The sequence below is a fragment of the Gorilla gorilla genome, chromosome 23, assembly GCF_029281585.2.
Source record: "Gorilla gorilla gorilla isolate KB3781 chromosome 23, NHGRI_mGorGor1-v2.1_pri, whole genome shotgun sequence".
Taxonomy (NCBI): domain Eukaryota; kingdom Metazoa; phylum Chordata; class Mammalia; order Primates; family Hominidae; genus Gorilla; species Gorilla gorilla.
The window spans coordinates 39,212,910-39,240,815 of NC_086018.1; the positions used below are offsets into that span (position 1 = coordinate 39,212,910).

At 55.2% G+C, this 27,906-nt stretch overlaps 2 protein-coding genes across 4 annotated transcripts in view; one reads left to right on the plus strand and one right to left on the minus strand.

Annotated features, from left to right (window-relative positions):
• The window catches only part of L3MBTL2 (L3MBTL histone methyl-lysine binding protein 2), a 30,235-nt gene extending 13,242 nt beyond the window's left edge, over positions 1-16,993 (plus strand). For 2 of the 3 annotated variants that reach the window (XM_031005508.2, XM_055374735.2), the window contains 14 exons: positions 1,550-1,673; positions 2,542-2,621; positions 4,840-4,957; positions 6,163-6,297; positions 6,629-6,717; positions 9,451-9,682; positions 10,156-10,232; positions 10,398-10,502; positions 11,224-11,371; positions 12,093-12,175; positions 12,520-12,754; positions 13,235-13,300; positions 15,254-15,373; positions 15,861-16,993. In XM_031005508.2, coding sequence (XP_030861368.1) covers positions 1,550-1,673; positions 2,542-2,621; positions 4,840-4,957; positions 6,163-6,297; positions 6,629-6,717; positions 9,451-9,682; positions 10,156-10,232; positions 10,398-10,502; positions 11,224-11,371; positions 12,093-12,175; positions 12,520-12,754; positions 13,235-13,300; positions 15,254-15,373; positions 15,861-15,973 — 1,725 coding nt within the window. In that variant the 3' untranslated portion in view covers positions 15,974-16,993. Of the gene's footprint in view, positions 1-1,549; positions 1,674-2,541; positions 2,622-4,839; positions 4,958-6,162; positions 6,298-6,628; positions 6,718-9,450; positions 9,683-10,155; positions 10,233-10,397; positions 10,503-11,223; positions 11,372-12,092; positions 12,176-12,519; positions 12,755-12,949; positions 13,006-13,234; positions 13,301-15,253; positions 15,374-15,860 lie in introns of those variants that run through there. The other variant, XM_031005510.3, reaches the window with a different exon arrangement.
• CHADL (chondroadherin like) lies at positions 15,227-27,686 on the minus strand. The gene is made up of 6 exons (XM_004063530.5): positions 26,557-27,686; positions 25,122-25,299; positions 22,855-24,564; positions 22,164-22,330; positions 20,829-21,027; positions 15,227-15,447 (listed from the first exon to the last, which is right to left on the minus strand). Exons 1-6 carry the CDS (start codon positions 26,892-26,894, stop codon positions 15,421-15,423), a joined length of 2,619 nt encoding a protein of 872 aa, XP_004063578.3. The 5' UTR covers positions 26,895-27,686; the 3' UTR covers positions 15,227-15,420.
• Positions 27,687-27,906: the final 220 nt, after the last annotated feature.

Consider the following 27,906-nt stretch of genomic DNA (forward strand, 5'->3'; position numbering starts at 1 on the left):
GTGGGGATCACCTGGAAAGTTTAAAAATTATTGATGCTGGTCGGGCACTGTGGCTCACGCCTGTAATCCCAGCACTTTGGGAGGCCGAGGCGGGCGGATCACGAGGTTAGGAGATCGAGACCATCCCAGCCAACATGATGAAACCCCGTCTCTACTAAAAATACAAAAATTAGCCAGGCGTGGTGTTGTACGCCTGTAGTCCCAGTTACTCGGGAGGCTGAGGCAGGAGAATCGCTTGAACTTGGGAGGTGGAGGTTGCAGTGAGCCGAGATCGTGCCACTGCACTCCAGCCTGGGGGGAAAAAAATTATGTAAAATATATTGATGCTTGGGTCCTACTCGGAAAGATTGTGATTTAACTGGGATGGCGTGTAGCCTGGACAGAGATTGGAAGAGCTCCCAGGTGATCCGAATGTGCAGCGAAGTTTGAGCACCACCGATGTTTATTAGAAATTGCTGTGTCCCAGATCCTTCTGCTTACTGCTTCATACACTGTCGCCTTTGTGAGACAATTACCATTGTTTCCCCATTTTGTAGATTTTAGTCAAGGCACCGAAAGATCCCTCTCTTCAGAGAGCTAAGAATAATATTGGTAATATTAATAGCTATGGTTTGGGAGTACTTGCTAAGGGCTTGACATTCTCAGTCCAATTAACGATCTTTAAAAATTTGATTTTTTAAAAAATTCCTTTTTATAAAGGCTCAGAAATTTTAGTAACTTACTTAAAGGTATACAACTAAAAACTGTAGAACTGAGATTTGCCCCGTAGGTTTGTTTGGGACTTAAACCCAGATTTCTGCTTCACTGATCTCTTTAGTAAATTCCTGGCCTTCCTGTTCAGTACTTAAGTTACAAAATACAGACCAGATCAGTGGCCACTCCGTTTGGAAAGGGAGGACCCCCTTTGAGTACCTGATGAAAGCCGTGGGTCCTCTCCCAAACATTCGCCTCTGTGGACCCTCTCCCGAACATTCGCCTATGTGGACCCTCTCCCGAACATTCGCCTATGTGGGCCCTTTCCCGAACATTCGCCTATGTGGACCCTCTCCCGAACATTCGCCTATGTGGACCCTCTCCCGAACATTCGCCTATGTGGACCCTCTCCCGAACATTCGCCTATGTGGGCCCTCTCCCGAACATTCGCCTATGTGGACCCTCTCCCAAACATTCGCGTATGTACAGAAGGTTGCCTCCCAGTTCATGAGCGTTTCTGGCCCCCTGTGACCCCCATTCTTTGCTTTGGATCTATCAGTAGCGACACTGGAGGAAGGAGATGACTGAGACTTGAATCTGGGAGGACAGAAAGGCTTAAAAGATAGAACATGGGTCTCTCCCTGCTCTGCAGCACTGCCTAGCACCCCCAACGCTTCCCCACAACCACCCCCTGAGCTCAGGATTGTTATTGTCATCACTGTTTCACACATGAAGAAACTGAAGCCCAAAAGAGGTTAAGTCACTGGCCCAAGCCCAGGACTTCAACTTGGCGGCCCAAATCCAGACTCATGATCCCAGCCGCCAGGCTACACATAGCCTCTCTCCTCCTCTCCAGGGAAAACCACCGACCAAAAAAGCCAAAGTCCTGCACAAGGCTGCCTGGTCTGCCAAAATTGGAGCCTTCCTCCACTCCCAAGGGACAGGACAGCTGGCAGATGGGACACCAACAGGACAAGACGGTAAGATAGCAGAGGGCCCTGCTTAGGAAGCTGCCGTGGCTGGGGAGGAGACTGGGTTTGGGGTGGCGTTTCCTAGGAATGAAGACTGGGCAAACCGGCCAGGTAGAAAGTGCCCTAAGTCAGGGTCACCGCGGATTGCATCTTCCTCACCTGTTGGGTATTGTGGAAATTACCCAGAAAAATCCCTTCAAACACCCTTAAATTACCAGGACTCCTACCCATGATAATTCAAAAGCCAAGAATTGGCTGTTTTTGTTTCTCTTTGCTTTTATCCCTGTGGTTTCTGTTTCCCTGGGGCAACGAAGGCCCAGATATGGTTTGAAGGCAGGTTTGGAGAGGGGTGGTGGGATAAGGAAAGGAGCCTCTCTGTTTTTCTGAGTGTGTAGCAATTGCTAAGCAAGTTAAATGTATGCATAAAGCAACTCTGCTATCATTGTTCTGAGTTTCTAACTGAAATTGAGCTCAGCAGGCCGGAGCTCAGTTGGAGGGGCCCTGGTGTGTGCGCACCCCCTCCCCCACATTTAGATTGGCTGTGGCCAATCAGGTTGAGGGCGTAGGGAGGAATTTAAGCCCAGGGATAGTTCAGTTTTCCTCTTTGGGGGAAGAAGGGCGAGAAATTTCCCTTTGAATGTTCCTCTGCTCCTGAGAGTCTTGCCACCTTTCAATTCAGTCCTCAACAGTGGTCCCTCATGGCCACTGGTGGAGCAGGTATGGGAGTGAAGGAGGGTGTCGTGGGCAGCGCTGTGAGAGGGGCTGCTGGAGGTGGGGGACCTACCTCTGCAGGTCCCACAGGGCCCTTGGGGTCCAGGCTCCTGGAGTGGCTGCTGCGCAGGCTCCTAGTCTGACTTGTCCTCTCTCTGCTCTGCAGCTCTGGTCTTGGGCTTCGACTGGGGGAAGTTCCTGAAGGATCACAGTTACAAGGCTGCTCCCGTCAGCTGTTTCAAGCACGTGAGTGCCCTGGAGCTGAGGGAGGGAGGCCGGGGAGCCGGGCATGGAGCTGCTCCTCCACCTGCTTCACCAGGGCGGCTTCAGGCTGGACAGTGACAGTGGGGAGGTCTGGGCAGGAGACGGATGGCGTTACCACTCGCTCCATTTCATGTTTATGTCAAAAAAAATCCTCCTACAAACACTTCTATCACCTGCTTGGCTTCACTCCCGGTCTGAAGCCCTTCAGTTTATTTACATAATGGAACTTGGTGCTAGCTGATGTCGAAGGGTCTTTGCAGTCTGAAACCCTTCTCTCCTTTCTCCCCCATTTGCAGCATTTTCCCATGGAAAGCAGGGTGCTTCTGTAGCTGGCCTGGGCCCCGTGGGCCCCGAGAGGCAGATGTGGATGCTCCTGGAGCCACTTCTGTAAAAGGCTCCTCGATGCGGATCATGTAAAAGCCAGAACGAAGGGCAAGGCCCTTGGGGGCGGGGCTTGAGCGCAAGAACCGAATATCCAGCAGCTGTGATGTGTGGAGCCTGCAGGCCGGGAGAGCAGAGCCCACAACAGCACTCTTGTTTTGTCTTCACACCACGTCCCTAAGCTCCAGGAAATCCAGGAGGAGGCCTCTTTAGTCTTGAGGAAGTAGGGAGTCTTTTACCCAGAGTAAGCCACTTCCTCTCCTCCTTTCAGAACTGCCACTGAACTCTGGGGAGTGCCCTGAACAATGACAGCTGCTTCTTGACTCAGCTAACTCACTCCTCTTGTCTCTGAATGGCTAATGAAGGTGCACCTCCTTCCTGCTGGAGGGGGAGCCTCTTTTTTGCCCTGAATTCTCTAATAGTTTCAGCATTTTCATTCCCAGGGAGTTGCATCATACTTGTGTCTAACACATATAATCCAATTTGCTTTGTAAAAAGCCTGCCCCTGGGTGCCTGGGCTAGCGCAACTGTGTCCGGGTTCTGTGATGAACTAAACTCAAGTGACCAGGGAGATGGAATGGGATACCTCAACTGGCTGAAGCCAGGGCTGAGAATAAAAAAGGTGAATTTGGCCAGGCGCAGTGGCTTACCCCTGTAATCCCAGCACTTGGGGAGGCCGAGGCGGGCGGATCACCTGAGGTGAGGAGTTCGAGACCAGCCTGGCCAACATGGTGAAACCCCATCTCTACTAAAAATACAAAAATTAGCTGGAAGTGGTGGCGGGCACCTGTAATCCCAGCTACTTGGGAGGCCGAGACAGGAGAATCCCTTGAACCTGAGAGGCGGAGGTTGTAATGAGCTGAGATTGCGCCACTGCACTCCAGCCTGGGTGACGGAGCAAGACTCTAAAAAAAGTGATTCTCTCAAAGGAGAATCAAAAGTACCATTGGCAGGAAAGTGAGGATTAGGTACTGGGAAGGCAACTGAAACAGTCCAGTGCTGTCCTGGGGCACTTTATTTTATTTTATTTATTTTTTTTGAGATGGGAGTTTCACTCTTGTTGCCCAGAGCTGGAGTGCAATGGCACTATCTCGGCTCACAGCAGCCTCCCCCTCCCAGGTTCAAGCAATTCTCCTGCTTCAGCCTCCGGAGTAGCTGGGATTACAGGCATGTGCCACCACCACGCCCGGCTAATTTTGTATTTTTAGTAGAGACATGGATTCTCCATGTTGGTCAGGCTGGTCTCGAACTCCCAACCTCAGGTGATCCGCCCGTCTCGGCCTCCCAAAGTGCTGGGATTACAGGTGTGAGCCACCATGCCTGGCCCCCTGGAGCATTTCAGTAGGAGGGGAGGTAGAGAGTAAACTTGCAGGTGGATGGCTGTGTGTAAACGAGGGGGTCATAATGCCCACAGCCCAGGTTTGCATGATGATTGAAGGAAAGTATATTTGTGCTAATATCAGCGCCCCGCCATTGCTCGGGCTGGCACAGGGACGAAGGGATCGAGGCTCACCAAGGCATCATGAGCCCAAAATGATACAGTAAGAAACCAGTCCTATAAAGATTTTAGGACTCGGTTCTGTCTGACTCTGGGTCTCTAGCCATCACCCTGCATCCCACCACCTCCACCTCTACTCCCGGATTAGCTCTTCAAGGACGGGAGACCTCATCTCTTTATCTCTAGTGGCTGGTTCTGCACACAGTGGGTGATGTGAAAAGTTGAGGTGCAAACGAGGACTTGACTGAGGCCGTGAGGCAGTCTGTCTCCCCTGCTAGCACAGTTAGCTCACTCTCTCGGTACACTCTCATCGCCACACAGGTCCCACTCTATGACCAGTGGGAGGATGTGATGAAAGGGATGAAGGTGGAGGTGCTCAACAGTGATGCTGTGCTCCCCAGCCGGGTGTACTGGATCGCCTCTGTCATCCAGACAGCAGGTGAGTGTTTGGCCAGGGCAGGGCCAGGGATGTGTCTGCAGAGTGACATCTCTAGATGGGTGAACAGTGTTGTAGGCAGGAGTTGGCTTCATAAAACAAAAATCCCACCCACTGGAATTTCTGCCCCACTTCTAAGGATTCTTCTACCGGAGAAGGGAACACAGAGCTTGGCAGGCTTGGAAACCCCAAATTTTTTTGTTTGTTTTTGTTATTTCGTTTTTTTTAGATGGTGTCTTGCTCTGTCACCCAGGCTGGAGTACGGTGGCACGATCTCGGCTCACTGCAACCTCCGCCTCTTGGGTTCAAGCGATTCTCCTGCCTCAGCCTCCCGAATAGCTGGGACTACAGGCCACCTGGCCACCACACACGGCTAATGTTTGTATTTTTAATAGAGATGGGGTTTCACCATCTTGGCCAGGCTGGTCTCAAACTCCTGACCTCAGGTGATCCTCTGCATCCCAAAGTGCTGGGATTACAGGCGTGAGCCACCGTGCCTGGCTGGAAACCCCAATTTTTAAAGTTTGTTCCAGGGCCAGGTTTCATGGCTCACACCTCTAATCCCAGCACTTTGGAGGCAGAGGCAGGAGGATTGTTTGAGCTCAGGAGTTCGAGACCAGACGGGGCAACATAGTGAGATACTGTCTCTACAAAAAATGAAAAAATTTAAAAAGTAAAATTCATTCCAGGGATGATCAGGTTATAGAGAATTAACTCTCAGCACCATTCCATAATGCTTTCCGAACTAGGAGCATGAATTTGTTTGGCTAGGACTGTTGTGGACAACAGGAATCCACTTGCCTGGAAGTATAGGTGCCAGAAGTCCAGCTTAGGCTAGAGAAAAGAGAAGGCTTAAGAACATAACTTCCCCAAGCTAGGCCCGGTGGCTCACGCCTGTAATCCCAGCACTTTGGGAGGCCGAGGAGGGCAGATCACGAGGTCGGGAGATCGAGACCATCCTGGCTAACACGGTGAAACCCCGTCTCTATTTAAAATACAAAAAAAAATATCAGCCGGGCGTGGTGGCAGGCGCCTGTAGTTCCAGCTACTCGGGAGGTGGAGCTTGCAGTGAGCTGAGATGGCGCCACTGCACTCCAGCCTGGGCGACAGAGCAAGACTTCGTCTCAGAAAAAAAAAAAAAAAAAACAGAAAGAACATACCTTCCCCAGCTCACCCTCCCTCACAGGTGCCCTTTCCTTTCCTTTCAGGGTATCGGGTGCTGCTTCGGTATGAAGGCTTTGAAAATGACGCCAGCCATGACTTCTGGTGCAACCTGGGCACAGTGGATGTCCACCCCATTGGCTGGTGTGCCATAAACAGCAAGATCCTAGTGCCCCCACGGAGTGAGTTGATGAGAACATTTCCTCTCTTGTTCCTGTAGGGCCCCTGGTAGAGGGAGAGTCCTCTGCTTGTGTTAGGTAGAATGGGAGTCCTCTATCTTGTTAGAACAGAATCCACTTGCCCCCTGGCTTCCTGCCCTCCCCATCCCAGAGGCCCGGGGGCAGATCCACCTGTGGAATCTGATGTTCTCAGATGAAGTCATTGCTGGCCTGAAGAGGCAGCTATTTTCAGTCCCCACTGCTGAGGGGTCCCCACTCTGGGTCGGTGCTAGCGCCCCTGTCGGTGGAGGTGGTGTCAGTCTGTGTAACCAGGATTCTGCTGGTGCCTCCACAGCCATCCATGCCAAGTTCACCGACTGGAAGGGCTACCTCATGAAACGGCTGGTGGGCTCCAGGACGCTTCCCGTGGATTTCCACATCAAGGTCAGCAATGAGCCCTTAACTGATGTCCCTCCTTCCGCTCTTCCATTTTTCTGCATCCTCCATGCCACTCACTGGAGCATGTTACCTAAGACCCCCTTGCCTGATGATCTTCAGCAGCTCCACATTTTGCAAGGCTGGAGACAAATGCTGCTGCTACGTGGTTGCCATCTGCCTTTCTAGCCTGGTGTCGGCCACTGCCCCACCCAGACTCTGCTCCTACTGCTCCAGTCATGCTGCTTTGTCTGCCTTTTGCTCTTCCGGAACCTTACCTTTGCTCATAGAATTTTTCAGAAGTGTTCACTCAGTAGATTTTATTAACATACTTTTTTGTTTTTTGGGAGACGGAGTCTCGCTCTGTCCCCCAGGCTGGAGTGCAGTGGCGCGATCTCGGCTCCCTGCAAGCTCTGCCTCCTGGGTTCACGCCATTCTCCTGCCTCAGCCTCCCAAGTAGCTGGGACTACAGGCGCCCACCACCACGCCCAGCTCATTTTTTTGTATTTTTAGTGAGATGGAGTTTCATCGTGGTAGCCAGGATGGTCTCAATCTCCTGACCTCGTGATCCATCTGCCTTGGCCTCCCAAAGTGCTGGGATTACAGGCATGAGCCACCGCGCCCAGCCTTTTTTTTCTTTTTGAGACAGAGTCTCGCTCTGTTGCCCAGGCTGGAGTGCAGTGGCATAATCTTGGCTCATTGCAACCTCCGCTTCCTGGGTTCAAGCAATTCTTCTGCCTCAGCCTCCCGAGTAGCTGGGATTACAGGTGCGCACACACCACCATGCCTGTCTAATTTTTGTATTTTTAGTAGAGATGGGGTTTCACCATATTGGCCAGGCTGGTCTCGAACTCCTGACCTCAAGTGATCCACCTGCCTCGGCCTCCCAAAGTGCTGGGATTATAGGCATGAGCCACCATGCCCAGCCTTACATACTTGTTTACAAGGCACTGTGGGAATACAAAGAATACAGACCCTGCCATCCAGAAATCTCTAGTCTGGCAGAGGAAACAAAAGCCATGCACACAAGTAATTGTAATATAGCCTCGGTTCTGAGCCAGGGATGTGCCTGGCACAGCACAGGGTAAGGCCCGGCCTGGGGCGCCTCTGGGCTGTCTGATTCTGTCTGGTGTAGGACTCCTGTGTGGCACAGAATCATCTGTGTGGCATTTAATTTTAAGAAATGATTTAGTAAAAATTAAAAAGTCACATATATACATGGTAAAAGTGACTCGTACCTGTCTCAGTGTCTCAGCACTTTGGGAGGCCAAGGCAAGAGGATCACTTGAGGCCAGAAGTCTGAAACCAGCTTGGGCAACACTGTGAGACTTCGTCTCTTCAAAAAAAAAAAAACATTAGCTAGGCTAGGCACAGTGGCTTACTCCTGTAATCCCAGCACTTTGGGAGGCCGAGGTCAGAAGATCACCTGAGGGCAGGAGTTCCAGACTAGCCTGGCCAACATGATGAAACCCTGTCTGTACTAGAAATACAAAAATTAGCTGGGTGTGGTGGCACGCGCCTGTAATCCCAGCTAACTCAGGAGGCTGAGGTGAGAGAATCGCTTGAAACCAGGAGGCCGAAGTTGCAGTGAGCTGAGATGGTGCCACTGCACTTCAGTCTGGGCCACAGAGCAAGGAGACTCCATTTCAAAAAAAAACAAAAACTAACAAAAATGGCGTTGGATTGTGGGCTGCACTGTGTTGGCTGTAGAGGAAGAGAACGTGGCAGGGAAGGCAGCCCAGAGGGGCCCCGAGCCAGGCCTTACCCTGTGTTTTCTCTCACTCTCCTGAGTGAGCTGCTGGGATACCGGATGTGGGACAGGCAATTGGTGTCAGGACGTATCCCAAGCCCTTGAGCTGGGCCACAGGGTCTGTCTGGTTTAGGACCCCTGTGTCAGCTTTGCCTGTTGGCTGCTTTGTGATCTCTGAGACTCTTTCCTTCCTGGTGTGTTTGGAAATAGCACTGCTTAGTCTAGTCTAGGCTGGTTCTTCCTGACCCAGCAGTGCCCTGGGGCTGGAAAAGCCCTACACCCTACCTGTTCCCTGCCCCAGGCAGGACAGCACTGAAGTCACAGTGAACAAAAAGAACCTCCTCCTCTGTACCCCAGCACCATGGCTCTCTGTAGAGCAGCTCGAGGGCATCTTGGTCACCATCCCTCATTAGGTCAGTTGCTACCAAGGCACTGTGAAAGCACTGCAGAGCTGCAGCCCATCAGGGTCAGAAAGGGACACAGGAAGACTCAGTTCTCTGGACATGAGTCTTGTATGTGCCACAGGCAGAGGGCTGGGAGGTGGCGGGGAGGGAAGGGTGCCTGGGGATCAGAGTGCAGAGCCCATGAAGAGCACAGGCTGCACACTAGCTTCCAGGCCCAGCTCTGGCACAAATGAGTCTGTGTAACTCTGGGCAGGTGTGACCTCTGGGTCACTTTTCCTTAGTCTAAAGTGTGTTTTGTGATTTGCATCAACTCATTGGCGTTTTGGTGGCAAGAAGTGGCGTGCCCACTGCAAGCCATGTGCCTTCCCTCTGTGTCCTCCTAGGGAGAGCTGTTGCCTCCCTCTGTGTCCTCCTAGGGAGTCAGGGCCAAGGTGAGCCTGGCAGCGCAGGCAGTCTCATCTGCCACCTCCCGACTGACTGAGTGTGGGGGATAACACCACACCTTCCCTGTCCTCCACTCACCAGAGCAGGAGGGTGGGTGGGAAGAGCCCTGAGCCACAGCAGGCCTGTGTTCTGACGTCGTTTCAGATGGTGGAGAGCATGAAGTACCCCTTCAGGCAGGGCATGCGGCTGGAAGTGGTGGACAAGTCCCAGGTGTCACGCACTCGCATGGCTGTGGTGGACACAGTAATCGGGGGTCGCCTACGGCTCCTCTATGAGGATGGTGACAGTGACGACGACTTCTGGTGCCACATGTGGAGCCCCCTGATCCACCCAGTGGGTTGGTCACGACGTGTGGGCCACGGTATCAAGATGTCAGGTTAGCAGAGCCCCAGGCCAGAGGGACTGTATGCTGTGCTTCCCCAGGGACGGAGTGGGAGCACCTTCCTACTCGTCACAGCAGGTCAGCAGGTGGAGGTTGGCACGGCCCCCCTGCAGTGATGATACTGAGCTCCAGAGAGCTTGAGTAACTTGACAAAAGTCACTCCACTCAACTTGTGAGTGGTAAAATCGAGATTTGAACCCAGATGCTACCAGCCCCGATCCTCTCCCCTGTCAATGCGGGAGCAGTCTGGGTTTCGAGGGCTGAAGAGTCCCTACAGAGAGCTCTTGATGTTTTCTGGACTCAACCTTTCTGTCTGCTACTCTGGGGTGGGGGGTCCTGAGATACAGAGATACAGCTGAGAACACGTGCAGAGCAGCCCCACATTCCCAGGGGAGGCGCGTGGAGATGGCCCAGGAGCCGCCTCCAACTCCCTTCTCTCCCTCATTCCCTATCCATCTCCTCCAAAGAGAGGCGAAGTGACATGGCCCATCACCCCACCTTCCGGAAGATCTACTGTGATGCCGTTCCTTACCTCTTCAAGAAGGTGAGGTTCAGCTCTTGGGCGCTTTTCCCCTCAGCCATGGGTCCATTCCGGGCCTGAGGGACCTGGCTCTTCCCCTGGGACCATCCCTTTCCCTCCTGAGGCCTGCTTCCTTCACCCTTCCTCCTGGCCTGCCCAGGGAGTCCCCAGCTGTCCCATTCCTTTAAGGTACGAGCAGTCTACACAGAAGGCGGTTGGTTTGAGGAAGGGATGAAGCTGGAGGCCATTGACCCCCTGAATCTGGGCAACATCTGCGTGGCAACTGTCTGTAAGGTGAGCCAGGGGCCGGCTCTCCAGCCTCCAGATTTCTGAGGGGGGGACCCATGTGGCCCAGAGCTCTAACCCCACTCGCCACCGTCAGGGGGTCTGTGTCCCAGCCTCTCATCACTGGGTGCACCCAGAGTCCCTGACTTTTGTGAGTGGGGCCTGGCCTGCCCCTTGCTCAGAATCTGCTTTCGTGTCAGGGTCCAAGGCTCCCTGGACGAGTGCTTATTCAACACCTGAGCCTGGTCCTGTGTCAGAGTAGGCCCCTCCCTGTCACCTCACTGGGGCCTTCTTGCTGTGTGCTCTCTCCTTTGAGTACTGGCCTAGGCAAGAGCCACAGCTGGGGTCACCTTGCTCCAAACCTCATCGCCTCATCCTGAGCAGCACCCCCACCCCTCCTTGGCCCTCCTGGAGGAGGCTGCTGACTCGTCCTCGCCGCGGATCCGCTCCATGCCAGGCGTGTGTGCTCACCCAAGAACACGGTCCAACAGGATGGACGCGGCCCCTGCTGGCGTGGTGTTTGCTGTCTAGTGGGGAAGAGAAAGAATCCCACGTGTATGCATCACAGAAGTACTGTGTGCCCCAGAGAGGCTCAGGTGTCCTCCAGGAGGGCCATGCCCTAGATCCATTTGGATCCATTTGCCTCGTGTCCCTATTGGGGTGCGGTACCAACCCAGGATGGGGTGCAGTTCATGATATGATCTGTCTGCCTGCTCCCCCCACCCCCCAGGTTCTCCTGGATGGATACCTGATGATCTGTGTGGACGGGGGGCCCTCCACAGATGGCTCGGACTGGTTCTGCTACCATGCCTCTTCCCACGCCATCTTCCCGGCCACCTTCTGTCAGAAGAATGACATTGAGCTCACACCACCAAAAGGTAAGACTAGAGAGGCCACCACGTGCTGGCCTTGCCATCAGAAGAGGCAGGGTGTCCAGGCACGATGGCTCCCGCCTATAATCCTAGCACTTTGGGAGGCCGAGGCAGGTGGATGACCTGAGGTCAGGAGTTTGAGATCAGCCTGGCCAACATGACAAAACCTCGTCTCTACTAAAAATACAAAAATTAGCCAGGCATGGTGACAGGCGCCTATAATCCCAGCCACTCGGGAGTCTCAGGCAGGAGAATTGCTTGAACCCAGGAGGTGGAGGTTACAGTGAGCCGAGATCATGCCATTGCACTCCAGCCTGGGCGGCAGAGCAAGACTCTGTCTTCAAAACAAAACAGAAGGGGCAGGGTGTGGCCACAAGCCCAGATTCCTGGTCAAGTCAGGCCCCAGAAGTGTAGCATTTCAGGGTGTATGGGAAAGGTGACAGAGCCCACCACCAGCCCTTAACTGCTGGGCTGACCCTACCCCCATGGCCAGTGTATGGTTGATGAACAGAGCTCCCACTTATCCCATTGGTCAGTGAACAACCTATACAACAGGACTGTGGTGCTAGAGCAGGTACTACCCGGAGGGGATGAGAAGAAGGCTGCTGGGGAGACTCCATGCTGGGTCCTGACCAAGCTGCAGAGCTTCTTCAGCCATGTGTCCTTTCCCCCTGCCCACTTCCTGCTTCCCCCTCTCCCTCTGCATCTGAGCTTTCTGCTCCTCCAGGTTATGAGGCACAGACCTTCAACTGGGAGAACTACTTGGAGAAGACCAAGTCGAAAGCCGCTCCATCGAGACTCTTTAACATGGTGAGGAAACTGAAGTGGAGCAAGGGGCCTGCGGTGGCCTCAGGACAGGCCCTGCCTGCTGCTCTCAGTGGTGGCAGTTCCTACTCTTTCTCTCGAATCTCTACTGCTGACATCAGCCACTTTCAGGGGGAAGTCCCCAGCTATGGCCTGGGCACTCCAGTCCCTCTTCCATGGAGGGCGGTACTGGGAGAGGTGCAGTGGGTTATTGTCTAGAGGAAGCTTCCCCAGCAGCCATTCCAGTCCCCGCCCCTCCCTGCCAGTTCTTCAAGTGCCTCCGGGCCCGGGCAAGCCTGCTGGGGTAGGGAGCTGACTGGCTTGGCCACTGCCTCCTTTTTCTGCCCCAGGATTGCCCAAACCATGGCTTCAAGGTGGGCATGAAGCTGGAGGCCGTGGACCTGATGGAGCCCCGGCTCATCTGTGTGGCCACGGTGAAACGAGTGGTGCATCGGCTCCTAAGCATCCACTTTGACGGCTGGGACAGCGAGTACGACCAGTGGGTGGACTGCGAGTCCCCAGACATCTACCCCGTCGGCTGGTGTGAGCTCACCGGCTACCAGCTCCAGCCTCCTGTGGCCGCAGGTGTGGGCTCTCGTGGCCCTAAGAGGCTCTGACTTTCTTTCCTCTTCTTTTTTCCTTCTTCCCCCGCCCCTGTGCCCATCTGCGTTCTTTGGCATGAGATGGAGATGTCTCATGGACCACTCTAAGTAGAGAGTGAGCCCCGTCACCCAGCCCCTGCTCCTGACTTCTCTGTCTCCCTTTCCCTCTGGCCTGCAGAGCTCCTTCCTTCATCTTGCCCACTCTGTCATATGTTCGTGCCCTTGTGCACCCAGGTAAACTACCCAGGTCCCTCTGAGCAGCCCTGGTGACAAGGGTGGGAAGAAGGGACAGCTGTTCTCCGGCCCCTCCTCCAGCCCCGCCCTCTCCTCATTGCCTAGCTTTGGCTTCCTGTCTTGGGGTGTCCCGTGTGGGAGGGTGGATGGGGTCTCAGGATGCGTCTGTGCCCTGTGTCCTCCCAGGGACCCTCTTCTCATCTCTTTCACCCTTGTCTTTCAACAACAGAACCGGCCACACCGCTGAAGGCCAAAGAGGCCACAAAGAAGAAAAAGAAACAGTTTGGGAAGAAAAGTAAGTGCTGCACCGGTGCAGCCAGGCTGGTGTGGGCCCGGGAGCAGTGGGCCTGCATCCCTGGGAGTAGGCGGGGGTCAGCCCCCAGGCACTGGTTCCCAGGTGCTGTCCTACTGACGTAGCTCTCTTCATGTTCCTGCTGTCCTGTCTCTTTTCCCTTGCCCTTTGGCCTACGGGCCTTTCACCCTGTCTCTGGGGACCCAGACCATAAATAGGGAGTGTTCAGTCTCTGGCCATGGTCAGGGTGCTGAGGAAAAGAGGTAAGAGATTGAGGTTGGGGGATCCCATCCCTGATGCCCCATGTTCAGAAAAAAACAGCCTGGCCTGGGCAAGCCACAGCTGCTAGGTTCTAAAGGAAAAGCCACAGAAAGAAATAGAAGCTGTCTCTCCAAGGCTGTCATTCTTACCTCGAGACCTCTTTGAGGGTGGGAGAGGGTGGGAGCAAAGGCAGGCAGCTGAGTGGCAGGACTCCACCTGGCTCTTGGGCCGTGGGTGTCGTTTCCCTTGGTGGGGCCTCACTCTACAGATTCTGAGCCCAGCTTGGGTTCCACTTGAGGGGCAGAGCAGGAGGGGGCAAAGCCATCCTTCAGAGCTGCAGGCCTATGACAGCGAGGTGGGCTCCACAGTGTGGTACCATGTGGGGAAGAGGATATTCTGAAACAGAAACAAGGTCCCTTGGGAAGGGTTAAGATTGAGTGAGGCGGCCAGGCGCGGTGGCTCACGCCTGTAATCCTAGCACTTTGGGAGGCTGAGGTGGGTGAATCATGAGGTCAGAAGTTCCAAGACCAGCCTGACCAACATGGTGAAACCCCGTCTCTACTAAAAATACAAAAATTAGCCAGGTGTGGTGGCAGGCGCCTGTAATCCCAGCTACTTGGGAGGCTGAGGCAGGAGAATCACTTGAACCTGGGGGGCCGGAGGTGGCAGTGAGTCCAGATCGCTCCACTTCACTCCAGCCTGGGCGGAAGAGGGAAACTCCATCGCACAAAAAAAAAAAAAAAAAAAAAATTGTAATCCCATCACTTTGGGAGGCCGAGGTGGGTGGATCCCAAGGTCAGGAGTTCGAGACCAGCCTGACCAACATGGTGAAACCGTGTCTCTACTAAAAATACAAAAATTAGCCGGGCACAGGGGCACATGCCTGTAGTCTCAGCTACTTGGGAGGCTGAGGCAGGAGAATCGCTTGAACCAGGGAAGTGGAGGTTGCAGTGAGCTGAGATTGTACCACTGCACTCCAGCCTAGGCGACAGAGCAAGACTCTGTCTCAAAAAAAAAAAAAAATTGAGTGAGGGTGTGGCATTTATCCAGCAGGCAGAGGCTCTGTACCATTCAAACGGTAGGACCGGGAATGGTGCATGTTGTGGGAAGAAATCAACAATCAAAAACGGGGGCCGAGTGTGATGGTTCACACCTGTGATCCCAGCACTTTGAGAGGCTGAGGTGGGAGGATCTCTTGAGCCCAGGAGTTTGAGACCAGCCTGGGCAACATAGCGAGACCCCTAATTTAAAAAAAATTTTTAATTAGCTGGGTATGGTGGCACAGGCCTGTAGTCCTAGCTACTCAGGAGGCTAAGGTAGGAGGATCACCTGAGCCTGGGAGGTCAAGGCTGCAGTGAACTGTGATCATCCCACTGTACTCCAACCTGGGTGACAGAGTAAGACCCTCTTCAAAAAATCTTTTTATTTAAAAAAAGATTTTAAAAAGCAGTTACAACCACGACTGCCTGGGGCTTGGTTTGAGGGAGGTGGTGGTATTACTTCCCATTGGAGAGAATCTGAGCTCAGGGCACACAGCCAATAAGATGTGTTGTCAGAGTTGGAGTCCAGGCTTTCTGTCCCCAAACTGGCACTTTTCCCTCTGCCACGCTGCCTGACCACTGGGTGAGACCTATCCCATAAAACCTTACCTAAATACAACCCTAATGCTGGGTTTGAATCCATTTTTATTCAAAGGGAAAAGAATCCCGCCCACCAAGACGCGACCCCTCAGACAGGGGTCCAAGAAGCCCCTGCTGGAGGACGACCCTCAGGGTGCCAGGAAGATCTCCTCGTCGGAGCCCGTTCCTGGCGAGAGTAAGAGCCACCGGGCTGGGTCAAGGCAGGACCAGCCTGCTCCGTGCTCAGAGACGACCCTTCTCCTTCCCCACCTGGGCACAGAAGAGTAGAGTCAGGTTTCTTCGGCATTTTCTGGGCACCAAGCAGTCCTGTACCATTGGACCCAGGGTGTTTCCCAGACACGCCCCCAACTGTGAATGGAGCTGTGTACCCCTCTAGCCCGGCCCCGGCCCCTCCTCCTCCTCCTCCATCTCTACCCCTACACCTCTAGTGCTTGGCAGGGTGGTGACAGATTGGCACGTGGCAGTGTCGCTGGCATAGCCTGCCTGGCTTGGGGCCTTGGCCCTTTGCTGCTGCCACTGCCCTCCCAGAAGGGAAGCTGGAGGGTGAAGGTGCATCCTAGGCCCCCATCTGTAGGGAGCCAGGTCCCTTTCCCAGCTCCTCCGCCCCCACCCGTCCCAGAGTTATTTACTCGCCCACCCACCCGCCTCCCCTCCCTCTTCAGTCATTGCTGTGCGTGTGAAGGAAGAGCATCTAGACGTGGCCTCGCCCGACAAGGCTTCAAGTCCAGAGCTCCCTGTCTCCGTCGAGAACATCAAGCAGGAAACAGACGACTGAGCCTTCCTGCCTCCAGCCTGGCTTCTAGCTGGAAGCCAGCCCAGAGTTTCTCTACCACCACCACCATGCCTCCACCTGACTTTGGCTTGGAGACTGATCCTCTGTGTGTAAATTCTGCCCGGTGCTGTGAAGGCTGGACGGTGGAGGACCTGCTGGGGTCTCCTGGGACCCGCCTGTTGCCTCTGCCCTCCCCTGTGGAAAGGCCTATATGACGGGCTGCCTGAGGCCCCGGAACTCGTCTGTGAACCACCTTCTCCAGCCAGAGTTCCCAAAGCTGGAACGCTAGCTGCCTGCTCTTCCTTAAGATGGCCTCCCCCCGACCTGCCACGGCCCTCAGTTGCCAGGGATGGGGCCACCACTGTCACACTGTGGAACACAAGACAGTGAACTCTGTCTGCCTGAATGAGTCATGTAAATTAAGTTCTAGAGCAGCTCTCTGAGCAGGATAAGGTCCCCTGACAGTGAGTTGTGTGGTGGGGGCAGCCTCTGCCTCAAAAATTCACCAAGCAGAATGCCTCTCAGCCTCATGTGTTGGTCCTCTGCTCCTCCTAGCTCCCCAGGGATGTTGGGGACCCAGCTTGTCTCGGCAGCTAAGAAGCAGTGACCAGGATGTGGATTTTGGCGACCTGTGTGGTGGCCTTGAGCTGCTTTCTGTGTTTGTGAGGACTGACTCCCATTTCCTAAAGGAAATGCCCCCGGGGAGGACATTGGGAGGAAGATGGCCTGAGTGTGCACTTTGGCTCTGCTACCTGCTCCTGAAGCCCCGCTAAAAATAATTCATCCAAGATTCCTTTGTAGTTAAAGGGTCCAGTTCCGACTGGAGCCTCTGGAGAGCTGGGCTTGCATGTTCTTTAGGCCTTTTGTTCCTACCTAAATGAAGAAACCATGCCTGGAGGGGCCGTGAACACAGAACCCTCAAGACAAGGATGACAGAGCTGGAGGACACATCTAGCTGCCATTGCAACCTCACTGGGCTCCCCAGACTTTGTGTATGAGAAATTAAATCCCCTACTTGCTTGAGTCCCGTTTGTTAGATCTCTATTCCTTGCAGACTGTGTTCTGACCCCACCCCCCCACCTCGTGGTATCGATTATGAAGGCCACGTGAGTCAAGACACGAGTGTGCAAGGCCGTAAAGAAATGTCGCCTGTCATCAGCTCGAGTTCCCTGTCTTAGCCACATGCTGTCGTTCTTTACGGTTGTGCCATTCTCCCCAAAGACTGTGAGTTCCCCAGAGATGGAGCCTGTGTCCGCCTGTGCGTAGCGCCTGGCGTAGGCTGGCATAAAGGTGGCTTGTATGTGTGTGAAATGGGAATGTGTGCATGACCACGTGTTGCTGGTGCCTAGAGGTCAACTTGATTTGTTGGAGATAGAAGTATTGATCTCTTGGGAATTTTTGCTCAATCCATGCAGTAACCTTGTGCCTCAGTTTGCCCCTGGAGGGAACTCAAGTTCTTGGAGTCTGAGCAGTGGGGCTGCTGGCAGGGAGGCATTTGCAAACCCCTCATCCCTGCTTCTGCCTGAGGACCCACAGGGGCTCCTGGTACAGGTGAGACCAAATCCAGACCCTTCAGGAACCTGCCCTGCCTCCCTTGTCCTTTATGGCCACCCAGTCTAGCCCCTCTGCTGCAGGGAAAGGGATGCAAGGGAACTCCATAGTACCAAGAGCCCCTACCCAGGTGCCAGGTTAAATAGGTATCTAAATGGCTCATTTCACCTTCACAGTAACCCTGTGCAGTACTGATGGGAAAAAAGAAGCCTCAGTATAGTTTAGTCATTTGGCTGCTTAAATTTACACCTGTTGCCGGGCGCGGTGGCTCACGCCTGTAATCCCAGCACTTTGGGAGGCCAAGGCGGGCGGATCACAAGGTCAGGAGATCGAGACCATCCTGGCTAACACGATGAAACCCCATCTCTACTAAAAATACAAAAAATTAGCCGGGCGTGGTGGCAGTCACCTGTAATCCCAGCTACTCGGGAGGCTGAGGCAGGAGAATCACTTGAACCTGGGGGGCGGAGGTGGCAATGAGCCGAGATCGCACCACTGCACTCCAGCCTGGGCAACAGAGCGAGACTCTGTCTCAAAAAAAAAAAAGAAATTTACACCTGTTAAGGATGGCAGTGGGGTTGAACCCAGGTTTGTCTGCCAGATGACCTAGTAGTGAGTCAGTCATTCAGCCTTCCCGAGCATCTTCTGGGTGCCAGACACCAAACTAGACACGGGCATCAAGGGAGACTGGCAGACATCCATCCTCGTGCCTTCAGCAGGCGAGCATCTCCAGCCGGGAACAATGCCAGTTCCTGAGCCTCAAGATAAGAGCCCTCTGCCTTGAATTCCTGGGAGGAAACTGCTATTTTCATCAAAATAACCCACAATACTGAAAGGAGTATCTGCATGTCAGAAGGGAGGGCTAGGTCAAATGGCCTGAGACGTCCTGATTCCAAAGCCACCATACTGTGTGTAGGGGTGGGGACCTGGGGTGTCTTTCCCTTTTAACTAAAGCCCTGACCTGAAAGTGGACTCATCAGAGCTTCCACTCCTGAACCCAGCTCGGCTTCTATATGAGCCTCCTGGGGCTGATGCAGGGAGAAAGCACTGCTGCCATTTCCCAGTCGTGCACGTGACTGCCAACTGAGATTAGTATTGCTGTCATCAACGATAGTTCCGGGTCTGGCTTCTGAGGCAGAACTTGCTTACCTTCAGCTTGGGGTCTTTTCAGGAGTTCCTTCCTGGCTCCCAGCCAGAAATTAGGAACACTTTATAGACTGACTCGTGCCCATCCCAAAAGGCTGGATCCCTAACCCCAGTACCTCAGAGTATGACCTTACTTGGAAATAGATTCCTTACAGAAGTAATGAAGTTAAAATGACATCATTAGGTTGGGCCCTAATCTAATAGGCCGTTATATTTATAAAAAGGGGAAATTTGGCTGGGCGCAGTGGCTCACACCTGTAATCCCAGCACTTTGGGAGGCTGAGGCAGGTGGATCACCTGAGGTCAGGAGTTCGAGACCAGCCTGACCAACATGGTAAAACCCCTTCTCTACTAAAAATACAAAAGTTAGCCATGCGTGGTGGCACACACCTGTAATCTCAGCTACTTGGGAGGCTGAGGCAGGAGAGTCGCTTGAACCCAGGAGGCAGAGGGTGCAGTGAGCCGAGACTGTGCCATTGCACTCCAGCCTGGGCAACAAGAGTAAAACTCCGTCTCAGAAAAAAAAAGGGGGGGGCGGAATTTGGGCAGAGACAGATTATAGAGGGAAGATGATGATACACAACATCATGTGAAGGTGGGGACAGAGATGGAGATTATGCTGCCACAGATCAGGGAGCACCTGGGACCACCAGAAGCTGGAAGAGGCAAGGGGGACCCTTCCACTACCGGTTCCAGAGAGCACGCCCCTGCTAACACCTCAGCGGCTGACCCCTAGCCTGCAGAAGCTCTGCTGTTCTAAGCCACCCAGCTCCTAGCATTTTGTTGTGGCAGTCCTAGGGGACGAATACAAACACCAACTAATGGCCCCAGGAATCCCAGATGTTCAAAATGCAGGTCCAGGGGAGATAGAGCCCTCTCCCCACCTTCCCAGGCCCCAGTCTATTCTCACTTTCCCTGGAAGAACTGCCTCTCCCTTTTGGACACCTCCATGGCCTTACAGGCAGTGGTTCCTACATACGGGGGTGCCTGTATCTTGTGCACCCTTCTCTGATATGCTGTGAGTTTGCTACAACTGAGGGGTCAAGCTGGGACTAGATATGTCAGGATGGTGAATGTACTATCAAGTGGGGCCCAACCTATGGCTAGCAGGTGGCGGGAGGCAGAGCCAATGATGCACCTGCACTTCCACTCTCCCCATCCCTGGGATCCTGGGATGAGGGAGACCCCTTAGGTCAGGCTGGGACATGGTTGAGTCAACAGTGATCCAGCAAATATAGAAACAGCAGGACCGATTTTAGGGATACATCTGGACCAGCACACTGTGGCTTATAAGAAAGGCCACTGTCCCACAGCAAGAGCAAATGGTCACTCCTTGCAAACCCACCCTGGGTCTAGCCCAGAGGTGGGGGCAGGGAGGAGGGAAGAACGGGAGGATGGACATTATTATTATTATTGAGATGGAGTCTCACTCTGTCGCCAGGCTGGAGTGCAGTGGCGTGATCTCTGCTCACTGCAACCTCTGCCTCCCGGGTTCAAGCGATTCTCCTGCCTCAGCCTCCCAAGTAGTTGGGATTACAGGCACCCGCCACCACGCCCAGCTAATTTTTTTTTTTTTTGAGACAGAGTGTTTTTGAGTCTTGCTCTGTCGCCCAGGCTGGAGTGCAGTGGCGAGATCTCCGCTCACTGCAAGGTCCACCTCCTGGGCTCACGCCATTCTCCTGCCTCAGCCTCCCAAGTAGCTGAGACTACAAGCGCCCGCCACCACGCCCGGATAATTTTTTTGTATTTTTAGTAGAGACAGGGTTTCACCGTGTTAGCCAGGATTGTCTCGATCTCCGCACCTCGTGATCTGCACGCCTCGGCCTCCCAAAGTGCTGGGATTACAGGCGTGAGCCAACGCACCCGGCCAAAGTTTTTGTATTTTTTAGTAGAGATGGGGTTTCACCACGTTGGCCAGGATGGTCTTGACCTCTTGACCTCGTGATCCGTCCACCTCGGCCTCCTGAAGTGCTGGGATTACAGGCGTAAGCCACCGCGCCCGGCCTCGGATGGACATTATTGAACTGACGCAACTGGGTCATTGCCCAGCTCTGGAACCACATGAATCAGGACCAAGCCAAGTCAGGCTCCTGCTTCCTGGGGACTTTGGAACCTGGCCCACCACCCACCAAGGCCTCACCCCTCCTGCCCCATGGCCAACCTTATCTGCTCCACGCTGTCTTCCTTTGATGGGGGTTCTCCTGGCACTGGGCCTGGAGGCTGGTGTCCGCTTGGCCTTTCTGGCAGCCCAGCCTGGGCAGGCTTCAAAGACAGCAGCTGCAGCCTTCACCCTCTGGCCACGTGCATTGGGAGGGGTGGCGCAGGTGGCCCCCACCCGCAGGTTCAGCCCAGTAAGCCACCTGCAGAGAAGAGAGAGCTGGGGAGCTAGCTGTGCTGATTCTGCTCCAGTGGCCTGGAGCAGGTGGGCACTGGGTGTGGGGCAGGGTTGGTGCAGAAGGCAGCACAAGGCCACAGGCAGCATGCATTCGCTCAACAAGCATTTGCCAGCTTTCCTGAGGAGGTCAAGGAGGCCACCAGGAATTTGGGAGCGGTGGAGCCTATAGGTGACAGCAGGCTCTGCTGAGAATCTTGGCGGCTCACCAATTATGTGACCTACAAGCCACTTCAAGCCTCTGATCCCTTCTTTGTAAAAAAGGGATAATAATAGTAATAATAAACAGTTAGAGGGCTTACAACGTAGCAGACACTGTTCAAATCAACTTATGTATGCTAATTTCATTCTTACAACAACCATCATGAGGTTAGATACTACATCCCCCCTTTTTACAGATGGGCAGGAAAGGTTATGCGGCTTGCAGAGTTAGTTGGTAAAATAGCAGAGCCAGGACTGGAGCCCAGGTCTGCAGGACTCCAGGCTTCTTGTGACTTTTTCTTTTTTTCTGAGATGGAGTCTCACTCTGTCGCCCAGCCTGGAGTGAAGTGGCGCGATCTCAGCTCACAGCAACCTCTGCCTCCCAGGTTCAAGCAATTCTCCTGCCTCAGCCTCCCAAGTAGCTGGAATTACAGGTACCCACTACCATGCCCAGCTAATTTTTGTATTTTTAGTAGAGGCAGAGTTTCACCATGTTGGCCAGGCTACTCTCAAACTCCTGACCTCAGGTGATCAGCCTGCATTGGCCTCCCAAAGTGCTGGGATTATAGGCGCGAGCCACCATCCCCGACCTCTTGTGACTTTCTTATGTAATTATGTAAAGTGGTCTCGCCTACCTATTAGGTCCCAGCCCACTAGGCAGAGCAGATACCATGCCCACTTTATGGATGATGAAATCAAGGCTCAGAGAAGTCCACCCTCAACATCCCCAGGAAGGGTAACTGACCCTGGAAAGGGCTTATACATGCCTGGCTCTCACAGGACCCGCCCCTCCCCACAAGCTGCTCGGATGGGCATGGACATGGTGTGCCTGGGGAGATGACAGGGGCTTGACTGAGAGTGGCTGGGTGGTCTTTGGCTGGAGGTCTAGGTGGGGGTGCCCACCTGTGCAGCGGAAGCAGCTGGCAGTCACAGTGGAAGGGATTGCTGCTGAGGTCGATGAGCTCCAGCTGGCTGAGACTGGGCAGGGCAGGCAGGGCCCGAAGCTGGTTCTTCTGCAGGTACAGGCTCTGGAGCCCGGGCCCCAGGCCTGAAAAGGCCCCAGGACAAATCTGCAAGGAGTTGCCAGGCCCCAGTGTGAGCTCCTGGCAGAGCTGTCCCACCCCCAAGTCTGGAAGGGAGCCCCATCTTCCCTCAGCAGAAGAGAAGCCGGAGAGCCCAAGATGGTCCGGCCAGAAGTGCAGCGCTGGGTCAAAGCCCAGGCTGGTCTGATGTCAAAACACTTGCTCCGTCCAAGTCACCCAGATGCCCAGTTCATGGTCCACCCCACCACCCAATAATGGCAAAACCTCTTGGGGGCTCTCAATATGTACAAACAGGAGATGACCCCATGGTCCCAAATTCCTCCCTCCTCTATGCTCCAGCAATCCCGTCCTGTGCAGGCACCGTGTGTGGCCTGGGTTCTGCCTGGACTGTCACTCACACCGGTAGAGGCAGTCCTGGTTTATCTCAGGGTCCCCGTGCCCAGCCTGAGACCTGGCACCAAGGGGCTGGCAAATGCTTGTTGAGCGAATGCACGCTGCCTGTGGCCTTGTGCCGCCTCCTGCACCAACCCCGCCAGCTGCCCAGTGCCCACCTGCTCCAGGCCACTGCTGTTCAGGAAGAGGTGCTGCAGCGACCTGCCCACAGGCTGGAAGGCTCCGTCACGCAAGGCCCTGAGTGGGTTGCCCGAGAGCTGCAGCTCCAGGAGGGCAGGCAGCCCCTCCAAGGCCCCAGTGGGCACCTCTCGCAGCTGATTCCTGTCCAGGTGCAGCTTCTCCAGCTCCCGAGCTGGGCCCAGCGCCCCAAGGGACACTTCGGTGATGCGGTTTCCACTCAGGTAGACCCAGCGCAAGGCCCGTGTTCCCCCCAGGTCCCCAGGTGCCAGGCGGTCCACAGCGTTGTCCTGCAGGTGCAGGGAGAAGAGGCTGGGCAGGGCGCGCAGGGCAGCCCCTGGCACCTGCAGGAAACGGTTGCGCTCTAGGTACAGGTAGCCGAGGCGGGGGGCCCCTTCAAGGGCAGCAGTGCTGAGGCCTGCGAGCTGGTTGTCGGAGAGGTACAGGTAGATCAGGCGGCCCAGCCCGGCCAGGGCGCCCGCTTCCAGCTCTGCGATGCCGCAGTGCTGCAGGTGCAGCGACACCAGGTGGCCCAGGCCGGGGAAGGCCGCTCGGGGCACCGAGGGGAAGTGGTTCCGCCTCAGGTCCAGGAGCTGGGTGTCGTTGGGGAAGCCGCGGGGCACCGCCTGCAGGCCGCAGCCCTCGCAGCTGCTGTGCCGGGACTCGGGGACGCACACGCAGGCGCGAGGGCAAGGCGCGACTGCCCGCTCCTCCCCGGGGCCGCGCGGAGGGCCGCGCGGAGGGGCGCGGGGCCCGGCCACAGCCCGCTCTTCCAGCTCTTCCTCTTCCTGCGCCGCGTCCCCAGGGCAGCGCAGGTCCCAGGGCCGCAGGGCGTCCAGAGCCTCGCCCCGCAGGCGCCGCGGCCCCTGGCACGCGCCGTCCGAGCGCACGCGCGCCCGCGCCAGCCACTCGAGTAGGGGCCGCGCCTGGCAGCCGCACCAGAGCGGATTCCCCTGCAGCCGCAGCCGGCGCAGCTGGCCCGGGCCCTGCAGCGGGGGCAGGGTGTCTAGCTGGTTCCCGCGGAGGTCGAGGGTGTGCAGGCGCGGACAGTGCGCGAAGGCCCTGGGACCCAGGGCCTGCAGGGCCCCGCCGTCCAGCAGCAGCTCCCGCAGGCCGGGCAGCGCCAGCCCGTCCTCCTCGCCCGCGTAGGTGAGCGGGTTGTGGCCCAGCTCCAGACGGGCCAGGCCGCGGGCCTGGGACAAGACAGGCCCGGGCAGAGCCTGGAGCTCGTTGTGGTGTAGGCTGAGCCGTCTCAGGGCGGGCAGGCCAGCCAGGGCCTCGGGGGCCAGCACGCTGAGCGCGTTGTGCGACAGCCGCAGCCAGCGGACGCGCAGTAGCCCCTGGAAGGCCATGGCGGGCAAGTAAACCAGGGCGTTGTGGGCCAGGTTTAGGGTGGCCAGCGCACCCAGTGCCCCGAACGTCCCCGGCCGCAGCTCCTCCAGTGCGTTCCCCTCCAGCTCCAGCCGCCGCAACGAGCCCAGCCCGTCCAGCGCCTCCTGGGGCAGCTCACGCAGGTGGTTGGAGGCCAGGTTGAGCAGGAGCAGGCGGCCCAGGCCACGGAAGGCGCCCTCGGCCACCAGCTCCACCTGGCAGTGGCGCAGGTCCAGGTGTGTGAGGTGAGGCACGCCCTGGAAGGCGGCTGCGGGGATCACCTTCAGCAAATTGCCCTGCAGGTCCAGCCGCTGGGTCAGCTGGGGACAGCGAGGGGAAAGTGGGGCTGAGCCAGGCAGGGACCCCGCCTTTGCAAGTGCTGCTTCTTCCCCGGAACACTCTTTTCTCCTGTCACCTTTCCCATATTTCTCTTCATCCAACCCCTGACACCTCCTCCAGGAAGCCTTCCTCTGCAGTGCCCTGGGCATCACCCACTGTGGCACTTTTCACACTGTGCTGTCCCTGCCTCCTCGCTCGCTCTCCTCCACTAGCTGATGACTCTGCAGAGCAGAGACCACACCTCACCCTGCCACAGCCCGCCTCTCCACCACAGGGTCTGCAGTGAATTCAGTATCCATCTATGGGTCACCTACTTATTCCATTCACACAGTAAGGATTTTACATAGATCATCTCCCTGTTACTGGTTTTTATTATTCCCATTTTACAGATGTGTAAACTGAGGCTCAAAGAGAAGTAATTTGCCAAGGTCTCCCGGGCAGGTGGTGGCAGATCAACTGGTGCCCAGCCCAGGCTCCTCCCTCTGGGTCCCCACCTTGCCCCACTGCCACTCTGTGCCCGTGCTCCTGCCCTGCTGACCTCAGGGATGGCGTCTGGCACCTCAGTGAGGTTCTGGTGCCGGCAGGCAACGTGTCGCCTGGAGTTGTCACAGATGCAGGCCTGTGGGCAGCGCTGGGCGGCGGCCTGCCTAGCCGGGGCCAGCAGCAGAAGTACAAGAAGTGGCAGCACCAAGGAGACATGGGTGGAGCTCCGGGGCCTGGGACAGGGAGGGAGAGTCTGTTGTGCACAAGGGCTGAGGCCATATGCTGTCCCTCACTTAGTCCCAGCCATGGTGCAGCTCCTGCCCCGAAAACCCCTCAGAGCCTCCTCCTTTGGGCCCAGGAAAGTGCCAATCACCCTGAGCCTCCCTGTCCCCCACCCCCCACGCAGTGGAGGTCCTATGATTAGTCCTGTTTTACATGGGAGGAAACCGAGGCTCAGAAAAGTGACCTGGTGAGTCCCTTTGCCTCTCTGCCCAATGGCTCAGTGAGGACTTGCTGACTGTGAGAATGACTCCAGTTCACAGCATGTTCTCAGGCTGTGGTGAGGCTCTGGTCCAGGGTAGCCTCAGAAGCAGCCTGTCCTCAGACTGATACGATGCCAGCTCCCAGGTGGCAGGAGCATAATGGTACCCACCAGAAGGGAGGGAGGCATCCAGTCCGGGTCCTTCAGTCTTTTTTTGTTTGTTTGTTTAAATAGAGACAAGCCTTGCTCTGTTGCCCAGGCTGGAGTCTGGAGTGCAGTGGAATGACTATGGCTCACTGCAGCCTTCACCTCCTGGGCTAAAGTGATCCTCTCACCTCAGCCTCTTGAGTAGCTGGGACTACAGGCACACACCACCACGCCTGGCTAATTTTTTAATTACTTCTGGTAGAGACAGGGTCTCGCTATGTTGCCCGGGCTGGTCTTGAACTCCTGGCCTCAAGTGATTGTCCCACCTTGGCCTCCCAAAGTGCTAGGATGATAGGATCACCGCCCCTGCCCAGCTGGCCCCTCTGTTCTCAGCCTGTGTCAGGCATGGCCTCTCCCCCATTGCTGGGCTGTTCCCCGGCCCCCAGGAGCCTCCCCCTCGCTGCTCACTGGACTATCGTCTGTTTTGGAGTCTCCTTTGGGTCCCAGGCTCCAGCCCCTGTGTTGGAGTTGGTGGCTTCTCCAGAGCCTGTGGTGAGGGCTGTGCCTCAGGGCAGGCCAGGGAGGGGACCCATGGGGACAGATCGCTGAAGCGAGAAGCATTCATAATGCAGGGACCACTGCTGGGCTCTCAGACAAGCCCCAGAGGACCACTTCCTGGCAGTGGCCACATTGCCACGTGTCTCAGAGCCCACCTTGGGAGACCCCCTTCCTGGAGAACCCCAGAAAGTCCCCAGAGCCCCTGCCCGCCAGCCTCTGAGAGGCCCAGAGAGGGGCAGAGACTTACCTGAGGCCGCTGAGCTGCTCTGAATCCCCCCTGGCACCATCGGGCCCAAAGACTCACCCCTCCATGCCGCCTGGAACTGCTGGTCCAGCCTGGAGGCGCAGCGCAGGGACAGGCTGTTCCCGCCTGGCAGGAGCCCCCCTCCACGGCCCGCAGGCCCGGCAGCTGGGACAGGGCTGAATGGGAGGCATTGTCGGCAGACCAGGCAAGCCAGGCTTCCCCAGGCTGAGGTGAAGGAGGGGCGGGCGGCGGGCGGGAGCAGCGGCTGGAGTTACAGGGCCTCCTGCCTGCCCCAGCCCAGGATGGAGGCCCTGGCCTGAATCCTTGGGCCAGCCCGACAGGGAGGGGGCACCAGCAGCTGGCCCGGGAGTCAGCAGTCCTGGGCTCCCTCCTGCCATGTGGGCTGCCCTCCCAGAGGCTGCTTCCTAGTCTCTGAAAAACACATCCCATTAATAAGTAGCTCTGAGGTCACAGTGGGGGTTCAGGCCCGCACCTGGCACACAGTGGGTCCTTCAGAACAGGTGACCCTTTCCTTCCGTTTGTGCTTACGCATTGACATAAATAGTTTAATGCTGGACACACAGGATTCTAGACACTCATTTTTTTCACTTAACCTCAGATTACTGGGAGTTATCCAAATTGACTCTTCCGAATCTCATTATTCTGTGGTATAGTATTCCATTGTGTAAATGTATCACATTGACTTAGCCATTCATCTTGGACATTGGCTACCTCCAATTTTTTGCTATTTACAAACAATATTGCAAAGAATATCCAAATACACATCTTCCCAAGCTCGTATTTGTTTTTTAAATAATACATCCAGACCATGGCCAATGTTTACATATCTTGATTTTTCAGATTCCTGTTTCTGATGGAATTGCATCTTCTATTGTTTGTTCCTTTAATTGGAAACAGGGGTCAGGCACAGTGGCTCATGCCTGTAATCCCAGCACTTTGGGAGGCGGAGGCGGGTGGATCACGAGGTCGAGATCAAGACCATCACGGCTAACACAGTGAAACCCTATCTCTACTAAAAATACAAAAAATTAGCCGGGTGTGGTGGCAGGCGCCTGTAGTCCCAGCTACTTGGGAGGCTGAGGCAGGCAAATGGCATGAACGCGTGAGCCGAGATGGCGCCACTGCACTCTAGCCTGGGCAACAGAGTGAAACTATCTCAAAAAAAAAAAAAAAAAAAAAAAAAAAATATATATATATATATATATATGTATGTGTGTATACACTTATGTGTGTGTATATTTTATATAATAAAAATATAAATGTATATGTGTGTATATATATTTATATATGTAAAACAATGAATATCTGTGTGTACTTTTCCTAGACTGCAGGAGTTTTTTGTTTTTTGAGAGACAGTCTCACTTTATCGCCCAGGCTGGAGCTCACTGC

Excerpts from the sequence above, each read along its gene's own strand:
- CHADL (XM_004063530.5), bottom strand. The coding sequence starts at position 26,894 with ATGGCAGGAGGGAGCCCAGGACTGCTGACTCCCGGGCCAGCTGCTGGT. Across the intron at positions 24,565-25,121 it reads TGCCAGACGCCATCCCTGAG|CTGACCCAGCGGCTGGACCT; the intron begins GTCAGCAGGGCA and ends CGCTGTCCCCAG. Across the intron at positions 21,028-22,163 it reads CAGCTGCTTCCGCTGCACAG|GTGGCTTACTGGGCTGAACC; the intron begins GTGGGCACCCCC and ends TCTTCTCTGCAG.